Raw genomic sequence first — 12,987 nt, 5'->3', positions numbered from 1 at the left:
GAGGCAAAAAGAAGCTATCCGACTTTGATTGAAGATTATCGTATTTACAACTGAGTTACATTGTCATGGGAAGAGATGAATAGATGCGAGAAAAAGAAGCTAAATGGTTCTAAATCAAGTATCTGCTAATTAGGACAAAGAATGTTGATGCTCGTAAAAAGAAACAGTGGAGAAAAGAATCTCATTTAGACCAATAAGCAGGAGCATTCATTGTTTGGAAGTTTAAGTAATTTTATAAAGATTTCCAATCCAACATTTTCTTGCTATACTATTAAGAGCGTTGTTTGGTTGATCTCAGAAGACTAATCTACTGTACCTCTTTCTATATCGGAATCAGACCTTAAGAAAAGTACTAGAACTCATAATGACCACGAGCTTCAAATTTTCTGGAAGGATCTCTCGAGAGAGAGTTTGACTTGACTGTTCTAAAGTTGAAACAAAACTTGTATGTAAAAAAAAAAAATTGAAACAAAGCCAGAATTCCCTGGAGGAGAGGGGGGGAAAAAAGAAAGAATATTTTAAAATGCATTGCGGAATCCTAATAATGCTTCCATTCTAACTTTCTAAGTAGCTTTGGAGAGAGCAACACCCATCCACCTCGGCACGCTTGTACAAAACCAGATTGGATTAAACAAACATCCTATGGCATGCATCGGGCATGGAAGGAAAAAATAAAAAAAAAAGGTTGAGATGATAGTTTTGACGACGTAACCTCACATGCTGGAACTTTGATATCCTATATTTTATTTTAGTTTATTTTTGAAATTCATAGCTATATTTTATTGAGATGTGAGCTCTAGGCTATTAATAAAGTGAAACTCTATCCTCCGTCTTCTAAAACACATGAACCTGATACTACTTGATTCTCCACTCCAAGGAAGATTGACAGTTTGACACAGGCCAAAAAAAAAAAAAAATCCTTAGAAAAATTAATGTAGGTGTTGGGAGAAAAACCCCAAGTCATACCGCCACGGAGGCGCTCGGCTAGAGAACGCCGACCGGAAAGGCGCTCGACTAAAGGACGCCGACCAGAGAGAGCGCCAAGAGGCGCCCAACCAAAATAACCAAGTAGGGATGCTCGGCTAGAAAGAGCCGACCAGAAGACGCCGACCAAAGAAGCGCTCGAACTAGGAAGCGCCGACCAGAGACAAAGCGCCAAATAGAGGCGCTCGGCTAGAAGGTGCTCGCCCAAAGGGCGTCGACCAGAAGTACTAGAAGCAACCCCGCCACAGGGCGCCCCTCTGGGCGACCAGCTCGGCTCGGCACCTTTGCCGAGCCGATGCCTTGACTAATACTCCTCCCCGCCAAGCTTTCTCGAAAGGTCCGGCGGCTATACACGCGACTCTACTACAACCTGCCACTATCTCCAAGCCATCAAGGCATAAGATCTCCGCAGGTATTCGGCACGACCTGTCATTAATGCATGAGACTCCCTCAAGTCTCCAATGCACTCAGTCATTTAATGAACACGGCTCAAGACGATCTCCGGATCGCTGAACTATCAAAGCGTATGGCTCTCCCTGACCGTCGGTTCATTCGGTAATAAATGCACTTACCATCCACAGACCCTAGGCCCACCACAGCCGGCGGTTCAACCACTCCAACAGGTCCGATCGACCATGACAACTCCCTGGTTCCGGTCTGATTCGGTCCCGTTCTCCACTACGCCATTAATGGGCCAAATCATGCCCAATTATGACGAAAAGAGACAAATTCCCCTGCCACCTCCCAGATAACGTAATCCCCTTCTATAAAAGGAAACCTGGGAGAAGGGAAGGGGGGGCCCCCGGACAGAACCCTCCTGGACCGGGTGAAAAGAAGCAAACAACACAGACACAATGGAGGATATCATCCTCTTCATCTTCTTCATCTTATCCAAATATTCCTGCTGTCTTCTCCATATACTCTCTTCCTTGCTCTCTCCACATATCTGCCCCCTCTGACTTAAGCATCGGAGGGCCGGCGCCGGGGAGCCCGGCCACCGGCTTTTTGCAGGACTTGCGCCCCCAGGAGGACGCCACCAGCCAGCGCACCGTCGACCACCGTTCCTGCGGCGGACTTACACCCCTCCAAGAGGACGTCACCAGTCGGCGCGCCGCCGACCACCGTCCCTGCAGCGAAGCTCCTCCTTCCCCGGCTTCGCGGTAGCCCCCGGGTCCAATTTCCAGCAACAGTAGGGATAAGGTGCCAATATCTGTAATGTACGTGCATGCCACAAATCATGATTATCGATCTAAATTCCATTTTTTTGGTACTAATTTGCGGAGCTTTTCCTGTGACTTGTTTCATCTTGTACTTTTGTTAAAAAGATTTGGGCTGGTGGGAAAATATGGTCAAGACTCAAAGCTTAGAGACAAAAGCACCAAGTCACCATTGGTGGATGCTCTAGAATCTAAATTCCAACTGATTGAAAGGTCTTCAAGATCTTATCTCCATCTGAAACCACCTTGGTATCGCAGCCAAATGGAACTTACCACGTAGCTCGGTTGCAGGAATTTCTTATTATTCACAGTTAAAATGGAGCAGCCACCGAAGCCTCAAGTAACTTGACCTGACCCCTCATCCTTGGATGGATGTGACTCGTGGCTTTCCCGGCCCCTTGACAGCCATATCTCTAGAAGACTAGAACCCAACGGCTGAAACGCACTTTGGGGAGCCTTATTCGTTTCCCCGGCGGCTTAAACCCAATCCGAAGGCCGTCTTCCCTTTCTCCCAAACGGCGTACGCGTGTTCCCTCGGCATAGCGGACCGGTCCAAGCTTGGGAACCACGAAACCGACGGCCCTTGATTAATCTGTTCTATTTTCTTAGTTCACAGTCAACTTACGCCCCTATATAATTTGACAGGCGATTGTGTAATCGCCTTCCTTCGATTAACAGCACCAATTACTCCTGCCTTGGGTTTTAAGGTCTCTGCTTCTCTTTCTCCTCCCGTCCGTTTCTTCTACTTCTCGTCGTTGGGTTTAAATAAAAGCACTTTTTTTTGGGCATTTTCTCTCCTTAATTCTTCGTTACTTTTCGATCGACGAATTCTTGTGGAAACATGACGAAGAAAAATCGTTTCTTTTGCTGTAAAGAAAACGCCTTCTTTTTCACCCTTCCTATCGCCTGTTCTTTGTAAAGGATTTGGCCGAAAAAGATCTTTGTTTTTCTCGGGTCCGATCATTAGGCGGAAGGGGGTAGTAGAGAAGAGGAGGGGTAGAGATGCCGGTGGATGGGGGGGCGGCGGCGGTGGTGGCGATCGAGTGCGTGGCGGGGAGCAGCAAGGCGGATGAGTGGAGCGGCGGCGGGGAGGCGCTGCTGCAGACGGGGGATGTCGTGGAGGAGATCAGGATCGGGAACTCCCCCGCCGTCCGATCGCCGTTCAAGGGCGGGCGTGCCGGCGTCCAGAAGCTCCTCCACGCAGCCTTCAAGCGCGGCGACACCTCCATCCACGTCCGCGCCCGCCGGGGCCACGGCAACGACGCCGCCGCCGACCTCCAGGCCTGCATCGTGCCCCACCCCGCCGCCGGCCGCCGCCAGTACGTCCTCCGCTCCCTCCAAGATCCCAATTACGCCGTCGGCTTCGTCGACCGCTCCGAGAGAGACTGCATCGCGATCCAAGGTAAAAGCCCCCCAAACGTCCTCATAGAACTTTTTATGCGATTCATTTTGCCGTCTAGAAATATCTCGCACCCCCCCCCCCCCCCCGCCGCACAGTTCTTGGGCTCTTCGCATATAACCCCTTGGATAAATCCGCATTTACGATAGAGTACACTCACTTTGGAGAACACCCGCACATGGTGTTTCGGATATCGAGTGACCATAACTTGGAAGCGTATTTTGTGCAATTGACTACCGCGGAGCCAGGAATGATGAGTTTAATGTTATTTTAAGGGTTTTATGTGTGAAAAAAATTTAGAATCGTTTCTATTACATGGGCTCGGCCTCTGGGCCCGGCATTTAGTTTTATGTAATGCAGTAGGTGGTGTGTTCATTGGTGCGCCGGTTCAAAGAATTTACTTATTCCACCGTTGACTTTGTAGTTTGTTGACTCCGTTATATATCTAGGAAATGATTCTAGTATATTCTAATCTACGTGTCTTTTGCTGAGAAATATTGGTAGTATCCTTGGATTGATTGGAATATTATAAGACCATACTATTAGAATATTAGGCCAGGATGGGTGGTGGGGCCAAGACCAGCTTGTCTTGAAGTTGATAAGATGCTTGTCATTCTGCTTAGGATTTCTTCTTAATTCTTATTGGTTTGTTAATGTTTTGATACTATTATATGCAGCTGCAGTGTGAGAGCATTTGCTGTAAGCTATTCTTATTTGTTTGTTAATGTTTTGATACTATTAGTCCTATCTATTTCTAAAGTTATTATAAGAAGAGGAAGATTTGAGCACCATAACGTACTATTTCTGTTTCTTGAAAAGTTAACAACTGCTATTAGCCCTTATGGCGGTAATGGTATTCCTTTATGGTGTTATCCCTATTGGTGTAATGCATCGATCGGAATTGTGTTGATTTGGATAAATCGAAGCTATTTTGGAACTGCAATGAAGTGTTTTTCATGAATTTACAATGATTAATATAGTTGTTTCATGGATGAAATTTACTTATTTTTGGTAATACTGGATGGAATTTATCTAGTTTGCAGTAATCTAACTCAATTAACTATCGAATCAATTTCAGCTTGCATTTTGATTGGAAATATAAGAAAATTTTCTTACGATATGCCTTCTAGAAATCTGACCAGGTCGTCCGACCAGTCAAATCATTTAATGGCAAAGGAAATCCTTCGATATGCCTTCCACTAGGGATTGTGATCAATAAAGAGTTAAATAATTTAATTAGTTTACAAATCATGCCTATTCGTTGTCATAAAACAATTCACAATACCTTGAGTGTGCATAGAAATTAATCCTGGTCTCCTAGATGATTCAATGTATTAAGAACTCTTATCTCTTTTTCCTTGTTTAGTTAGACGAAAGGCGAGAATTATCTGTCTGCTACGGAACCTCCAACATTAGTAAAAAAAATTACTCCATAAATTAGTCAAGTACAACTCTATTAAACTTACTCTATTTCCACTAATCACTGGCTTCTCCATGATCGGCTGAAAGAACTGGCAGGAGTAACTAACGGTACTTATTCCCTCAAAGAAAAGGAGTAACCAACACTTGCCTTGTTCTACAAATGATAAAATAAGGCTGTTATCTCTACATCTGTTCACAGTTGGAATTCTTACACTCATACATTATACCTTCATTTGAAAAGGCTCGAGGAGCTCGAGGGTGATCTGTGCACTGAGCAAAGCTCAGCTTCAGGACGGTTATGTGTCATATCCTTGGGAGAAGAAGATGAGGGAGTCGCTGTCCATACCACGCTCGAGCTGCGTCCTGTCGCTGCTTGTACTTCCCAAGGCATCGGACCCTTCAGCCACTCGCTACAACTCTCCTGAGGACACCTTAACCCGGGCCAATGCTTGGCTCAATTCCTGTCAGACCTCTGGGGTTCCCATTGTGTTCATGAATATCCAGACTGAGGCCCTACTCACCAAGGTAAGCTCAAGGCCTGAAATCTCTGCATGGGAAGGAAACAAAAAGATTTTCTGAAGACGCTGCAATGAGGCTTTTCCTATAGTTTGCAAGTAAGAACTGAAAAGAATGTTTTCTCTTGACAGATCTCTGGGGAGACAGCTTCCTCTACCGTAAACATGGGATCACTGACTGACCTCTCAAACTTGGCGAACGTGAGTCTGTATGGGTTTGAGGATTACCATGGTGTGGACATTGGGGTGGTAAGGGCAGTTCGGCTCTGGTACACTCCAGCCGCAGGGGAAATGGCAGTGGAGATCAAGCTGCAGGAAGGCGATACCAGGCTCGGCTTTGCAATCAGTCGCACCGAAGAGGTATTTTCTTGCTCCTTTTGACCATTTTCTGCTAGATGTTTTTATTCTAATGCATTATCCCATATTCCTTGGGCCATGTTCTCTCTCTCTTGATTTCTATTATCAGATGAAAATATTCATCTCCACTGCTGTAAAGCTCACGAACGTTGTCGTACTTCACAGTATTTACATATACCTCACATGTTGTATTCATGATTTTTTCATGAATATATTTATGGACACTTCATTGCTATTTTAGTTGCTGTCTTTCTTGTCATCTCTCATCAACATTATTCGATGGCATGCTTATATTAAAATTTCACATCTCTAGCTTTCAATGCCGGCTTGCTGCACTAAATTTTCAGGGACCTTGATTTTTAGTTTGGTGGCTATGCTTGAAACACAACATTCAGTTTACGGAGAATACCACCTATTCATATAATCATATAACGGAGTGGACTTCCTTTCATACTCCTTGAAACATGCAGATGATGTATGCTCTTCTAAACTCTCTCTTGTTTCCAGGGTTTTATCTACATATCATCAGTAACAGACGATGACGGCACGGAAGTGGCTGCAGCTCGATCAGGGCTGAGGGAGCTGTATAAAGAAGCAGCAAGAGCGTCGAAGTTGTTGGTGATCTCGAGGGTTGGGAACGAGAAGGTCCTTCCATGGATGGTGTCCACCTCGGGAGCCATCCGATGCTTCGACACGGTCTCTCTCAGCCAGAAGCTCTCGCTGCACCGCCATGCACTGCGGCCCATTTTGCTCTACGTGTTCATGTGGGAGACGTCTCCATCCGATCTCGGCAGAGGGGTCGAACGGTACGAGACTTCGGCTCCTCCACCATCCTTTGCGCCGCCGCCTCCAGCGGATGAACTGCCAAGGAATTTGTACTTCGCGGATGGATCCCAGCCGGCGCTTGGTAGGGACACGGCTGGGGATGCGTCCTTCAGATTCCACGACTTCTCGCTTCCGAATAATTGGGTATGATCTTCTTCAACTATACCAGCTTATACTACTATGTATATATGGAGCGTTCTGTGAGAAGGTCCTTGCCTCTACGTTAGCTGTTATCGCTCTCCCTTTGTGCTTGATTCATTCATGGGGAGATTTGTGGAAACAGAGGTTCAGCTATATATCTAGCTTGCTTTGATGTGTCTTAAAATACTAGGTATGCTGTCACCTGGTTCCTGTTGCAAATTGAAGCTAGAACCAGTTTGTTAAGAGGGTTCTTGAGTTCCAAAGAGAATGAGCTTGTGTACATTTGTGCACACCTCGTCTTGATCCATTTTTGGCTCCTGCAGGACACTAGCATAGCAGGGAACTATTAGGAGGACATATTTGGCTGTTTGCATAGGTTACTGTTGGTTTAAATGAGGTGAGAGAATTTTGTGACTTGGGAAACCATGGATAACAACATAATCCCTAAAAAATTTGGTATGGCATCTAATCTCTCTCACACTAATCACGATCGCCTATGTTGAGTTTATCCAACGGATAACATATCCCGGAATAGGGAATCCTAGAAGGCATAAGAGTTGCACTTTTTTGTTTCTGGGTTACAATTGCACCCCTCCTTCAAGCAGGAGTTTCTGGGTTTGAGCTAAGGTGGTTTGTGACGTCTGGTGGTCCAGCAAAACATACGGTCTTGGAACCAATATGAAACCTTTTATATCATATTTTCAAGATCCTTAAATCTTAAAATAATCATAATAACAAAATATAACCGAAAAAATTTAAAAAATTGAATTGACACCGTATCAGTATATTTCCATGTATCAAGTACCAGTACCCTATCATACGGTATTGTATCAATCCGCTACTATCAAACCCAGCATCATGATTGCGTATCTTGAGTACTACCTAAGTTAACTAATCATTATTCTGAAGTCAAGAGTACTTACGGCATATATAATCTGTGCGAGGAGTCTAACGTTTTAGTTTGATTTTCATAATTACGTGTTGGGCTCCAAACATTGTTTCTGTCACATATGAAAAGAAAAGCAAAAAAAGAAAAAAACTAATCCCGTATGTGTGAGAGAGACAATTTTAAAGCCGATTACCACCACCTACGTTCTACGTTCCAATCTAAGCCAATTAAGCCTTTCCGAGCTATAGTGCTAAAGAAATTCTGGGACAGATCCCTTCTTCCGCTGCCACTACAAGAAAATACACTTTCAGCGACTAAATGAATCGTGGTCGCTGCAAATGAGGCTATTTGCGACCAACATCCTTGTTAGTTACTGAATGATTGTCCTACATCGACTAAATGCATATTTGGTCGCGGAAAATAAAAACCAAGTTGGCGGGGTGGAGGTAACACGTTTGGCGACTAAAATTTGGTCGCGGCAAATAAGGCTATCTGCGACCAACATTCTTGTTAGTTACTGAATAATTATCCTACACCGTCTAAATGCATATTTAGTCATGGAAAAGCAATACCAAGTTGGCACGAGTCCAATATTTCGGGCGGGCTGGAGGTAAAACTTTTGGCGACTAAATTTTGGTCCTTAAAGGTTCACCTCCAGTGACTAAAAAAAATTTAGTCCAGAAAAACTTTTATGAATGGCGCCTTTTTCCGATGAAAAAATTGGGCAGAAAGTTTGAGTTTTTTAGTGACCAAACTTTTGGTAGTGGAAGGTTCCCGTAAAACCGAACGATGTTGTATTAGCCCCTATAAGATACTATTATACTAATTTCTAAGTTCAAAAAAAAAAATTGCTTATTTTCAAATGGTGCTGTTTGACACCTTAATTCACTTAGGCATGCATATCCTCGTCTCTTCAGCTAAATCTCAATCCTACAACTTTTCTTCATACTTAAATTTTTTTTATTTTTATTATTATAATATAATTTTAAAAGCTCAAGCTTGGTGCTTGACTCCTTGTCAAATAAATATACGGATCGACAGGATATGCGGCATACGGACGTGGAAATGGGAATCCGCTTAGAAATACATAGAATTTTTGGACATCCTACTGGCAGGATCGAAAATCCGCTTAGAAATAAATTTGCACGCATCCTTGTTAGTTACTGAATGATTGTCCTACACCAACTAAATGCATATTTGATCGCGGAAAATCAAAACCAAGTTTGCACGAGTCCAGTATTTTGTATGGGCTGGAGGTAAAATTTTTGGCGACTAAATTTTGGTTCTTAAAATTTCACTCCAGCGATTAAAAAAAATTTAGTCGAGAAAAGTATGCATGCAGGGGACTCGTCAGAAATCAAACAAACCCTAATTTTCTATTCTGCTTTAACCCGTCGCCTTCACCCTATTCGGCTTGAACCCGTCGCCCTCACCCGTCGCGTTCGCCGTTCGCCCCTTTTTTTTTTTTTTTTTGTTGAAAAATAGGAGGGGAGGGGGAGGGGCTTGAACCCGTCGCCCTCACCCGTCGCGTTCGCCGCTCGCCCCTTCACCCGTCGCGTTCGCCGTTCGCCTGTTCGCCCCTCTTTCGCCGTTTGCCGTTCGCCTGTTCGCTCACCTCTTCGGCGTCGGCGTCCCAAGGTATGTGTTCTCCATTTTATGATTTAGCAGAGGCCGGGAGGGAGAGGGAGAGGGAGAGGGAGAGGGGAGAGGTGGCCAGGGTCCTCCGTTATTTGATTTAGCAGAGGCCGGGAGGGAGAGGGAGAGGGAGAGGGAGAGGTGGGGGTCCTCTGTTATTTGATTTAGCGGAGGCCGGGAGGGAGAGGGAGAGGGAGAGGGAGAGGTGGGGGTCGTCGGGGGTTGTCGGGAGATTTGGAGGCGAGGCGGGAGAAGAAGAAACCCAGGAGGGTTTTGTCCTTCGCCGCCGCTGCAGCCACCGCAGCCACCGTGGAGAGGTGGGGTTCGTCGGGGCCGGGTCGTCGCCGCCTCCTTCGCCGCCACCGCAGCCACCACAGCCTACCGCGGGGCTTCTCCTCCTTCGCCTTCGCCGCCGCCGCCGCCGCAGCCACCACAGAGCTTCGCTTTGTCCATTCCGGTTAGGCCGGCAGGGAGAGAGAGCGAGGAGAAGAAGGGAATTTGGGGCGACGGCCTTTTCTTGGGCTGGCAGGGAGAGAGAGCGAGGAGGGATTTGGGTGGAGATATGAGATTGAAGCCTTTTCTTGGGCCTTTTCTTACACCGTATGCATGTTTCTTTCATGAGTCCAATACTGTAGATTGAAGCCTTAGTCATGTTCATAGCTTGTTGATCCAAGTAAATGATTTGATAATAAATATTATGAGGAACTATAATTCAAATCTTGCATGATAGCTTCCATGGACTTACCTACATTAGCTTGTGAAACTATGATAACCACTATCATTGTAGGAAATAAGTATTTGTGGATTGTTATCCATTTGCATCTCTTATTAATGGTACCATGCATGTGTAATATATTTATAAAGTTCATACATAATCATCTGAAAAATAATAATTAGTAAATTTCTTATCAATTTTACATTGCCAAATCTTTGAACATTCCTTGTTTGTCTGTCATTCCCGCTGATCATTGCATTCTAAATCAAAAATAAATCTATAAACTAATCAATCTAACTTGATGAAGTACTTTGTAGGTCAGTCAAAATGAACAAGAGTTGGATGACAATAAAAAATAGAATGAAGAGTAAAGAGTATAGAGAAGGGGTGAAGTCCTTTATTGAATTTGCGGTGGCAAATTTAGGCTCAGCAAATGATATTTGGTGTCCTTGTGTCGAGTGCATGAATGACAAAAAACAAAGCATTCAAGTTGTCAAGATTCATTTGATGTTGAAAGGAATCTCGCCTTCTTACAAGACTTGGGTGCAACATGGAGAATCTGTTCACGTGTATCAACAATCTTGTGTTTCAAATGATGCTAACTGTGACAATGGTAAAGGTGTTGAGGATAGAATGGCTGGGGATGGCACCGATGACAGGGACGAATTGTCTAATATGCTGGAAGCTGTTTACATGGGCGCTTTCATGAATGACGATATTGACGAATTGCCTAATAACTTGGGGAGGAAGGATGCACAAAATTTTGATAAGTTGTTCGATGATGCTCAACGACCCGTTTATCCTGGTTGCAAAACTTTTACAGTATTATCATTCGTTATTAAAATGCTTCATATTAAGGTGTACAACCAGTGGAGCAATTCCTCTTTTGACATTGTAAAATAGACAATTTGCTGCAAGTAGATTTGGCTATTGTAAAATAGACAATTTGCTGCAAGTAGATTTTTTATTCTAGTTTGCTGCAAGCATATTTTTGGAATTCTTTTATGCAAGTAGATCAGACAGTTATTCTAGTTTTCTTATTATATAGTGGCTATATGCTAATCTAAATTACACTTTGCAGCCGGAGTTTAATGGTTCTGAAAACTTTGAATTTTCAGAATTCTATAAGAAAACTCATATCAAGAAGAACAAAGAGTGGATTGATCCTATTTGCACCGTGAAACATGTAGGTATCTAAAATCTCAATAATCATTTAAATTAGTTTCTGCTTTTGTAAGGTTATATACATTTAATTTTGTTGTTACCTTTGCATTGACAGTCAAAGATGTTGAGCTTGCAAGAAGAATCTTTCCAATCTGGTGTGCAATTAACATCAGAGGAGATGTCTAGGCAGGCACTTGGAAAAAGGAAGAGATACATTCTTGGATTTGGGGATGGGCCAAAGCCCTCTTCCTCTTCTTCTACACCTAGTCATGTGTCACAAGACCATGTTGGGAAGTTGCAGAAACTTAAAGTTGATATGGAGGAGATGAAGATCGAGCGTGAGATGGAGCGTGAGGTGCTGCGGAGGCAATTGGAGCAGGAGAGAAGAGAGCGTGAGGAGGAAAAGAAAGAGCGAGAGGAAGAACAGAAGCAAATTGCACATCTTACAAGTTTGGTGACAGAGTTCTTAAAAGGAAAGACTCAAACGCACAAGTCATCTATCCATCATGATGGGGCCATGTATTCAACTGGTGGTACAAATACTCGTTGGTATGTATTCTTATTTATATTACATAGGTTATTTAGAGATTTGGACCAAATTAAACGAAATGTCATTGTGAACTTATACTTGAATTTTAGTTTATTATTTTTCACATGTGGTTATTGATTGTGGATTCTTTTTTGCTTTCTCAGATACATGGTGGAGTTATGAGCATGTGAAATCTAGTTTCTGGTACATGGATAGCTTTTGTTCAGATGATCATGGTAGAGTTGTCTACAAGCAGATTCCAGTTTTTGGTTTATTCATATTTTTGTCTACATGATGGTTGTTTGGATGAATAGCAAGATCAGATATTTTGGGATTTTTAATTTACATTTTGATGTGTTTGGTGATGATTATCACCTTAACATATGGTATAGATGAAACATTTTGATGAATGGTTAATAGGTATGCTTGACTTTAGACTTATAGATGATGATATTTATAATGAATGATTATGGATTCTCCAACATTGTGTATACTTCTATTTGGATGAGCAAATGTATTGTGCAATATGGATATTGGATAAGCTGTGTTGGTTGTGCAGGATTTGGAACAAGCCCAAAAATAAATATTAAGCTTATAATTTGAATTGTAAATAAAATACAGGTTAATACTTTCTGCCACCAACAATTGTTTGTTGCCAATGCATTCCCATACATTCTGCGACCAAACTATTGGTGGAGGAAGATAGACATTCAGTGACCTTTTTTTGGTAGCGGAAGACCAACCTTCCAAATGGTATCAGATGGTGACATAGCTCTCTTAACTTCAATCATTCCCTAAGCACCTTCCATATGAATCCCTCTAGCTGGAACTCAAAGTGGGGCTACCCAAATGGTTAGAAAACCAATTACAGATCAAGTTTCTACAGTGCTCATAGACTGATCATAATTCCAAGATGGTTGATCGCAATCCTAGTCTCAACCCTGACCTCCATGGTCCCTCGACCTTTATAAGTAATATGAGCTCTGTTTGTTGGTCGTCTTGTAATATTCCATGGAACAATAATATTAGCATCAGATTGCTTCTGAATACAACATCTTTACACAGATTACGATCTTAAACCCATATGTGCATGATTCCAACCAAACAAATCTCTCTCCAGAACCTAATCCCATGTAAATATTGATGAACCACTCCCCCCTCAATCCCCACCCTCTCAACATAAGCCCTCATGAAG

At 43.2% G+C, this 12,987-nt stretch overlaps 2 protein-coding genes across 3 annotated transcripts; both read left to right on the top strand.

Moving 5' to 3' along the window:
- Window positions 1-2,656: 2,656 nt before the first annotated feature.
- Window positions 2,657-7,150, top strand: LOC103705374 (uncharacterized). Of its 2 annotated transcripts, XM_008789062.6 has the most exons (5): window positions 2,657-2,908; window positions 3,169-3,603; window positions 5,264-5,547; window positions 5,670-5,897; window positions 6,402-7,150. In XM_008789062.6, the coding sequence occupies exons 2-5, from the start codon at window positions 3,204-3,206 to the stop codon at window positions 6,867-6,869; spliced, it is 1,380 nt and encodes a 459-aa protein (XP_008787284.4). In that variant the 5' UTR covers window positions 2,657-2,908; window positions 3,169-3,203; the 3' UTR covers window positions 6,870-7,150. The 2 variants fall into 2 exon arrangements, with proteins under 2 accessions (XP_008787284.4, XP_088572450.2); XM_088716324.2 differs by having other exon boundaries at window positions 2,657-3,603.
- Window positions 7,151-9,236: 2,086 nt separating this feature from the next.
- Window positions 9,237-12,283, top strand: LOC113462599 (uncharacterized). Its single transcript, XM_089928972.1, has 4 exons — window positions 9,237-9,387; window positions 11,218-11,285; window positions 11,379-11,812; window positions 11,957-12,283. Coding segments are annotated over exons 3-4 (429 nt in total). The 5' UTR covers window positions 9,237-9,387; window positions 11,218-11,285; window positions 11,379-11,384; the 3' UTR covers window positions 11,958-12,283.
- The last annotated feature ends 704 nt before the right edge of the window (window positions 12,284-12,987 follow it).

The sequence above is a fragment of the Phoenix dactylifera genome, chromosome 2 (genome assembly GCF_051530095.1).
Source record: "Phoenix dactylifera cultivar Ajwa chromosome 2, Ajwa_hap1_PhDact_Kaust_v1.1, whole genome shotgun sequence".
NCBI classification, from domain to species: Eukaryota; Viridiplantae; Streptophyta; class Magnoliopsida; order Arecales; family Arecaceae; genus Phoenix; species Phoenix dactylifera.
This window is presented reverse-complemented; position numbering and strand designations above follow the sequence as displayed.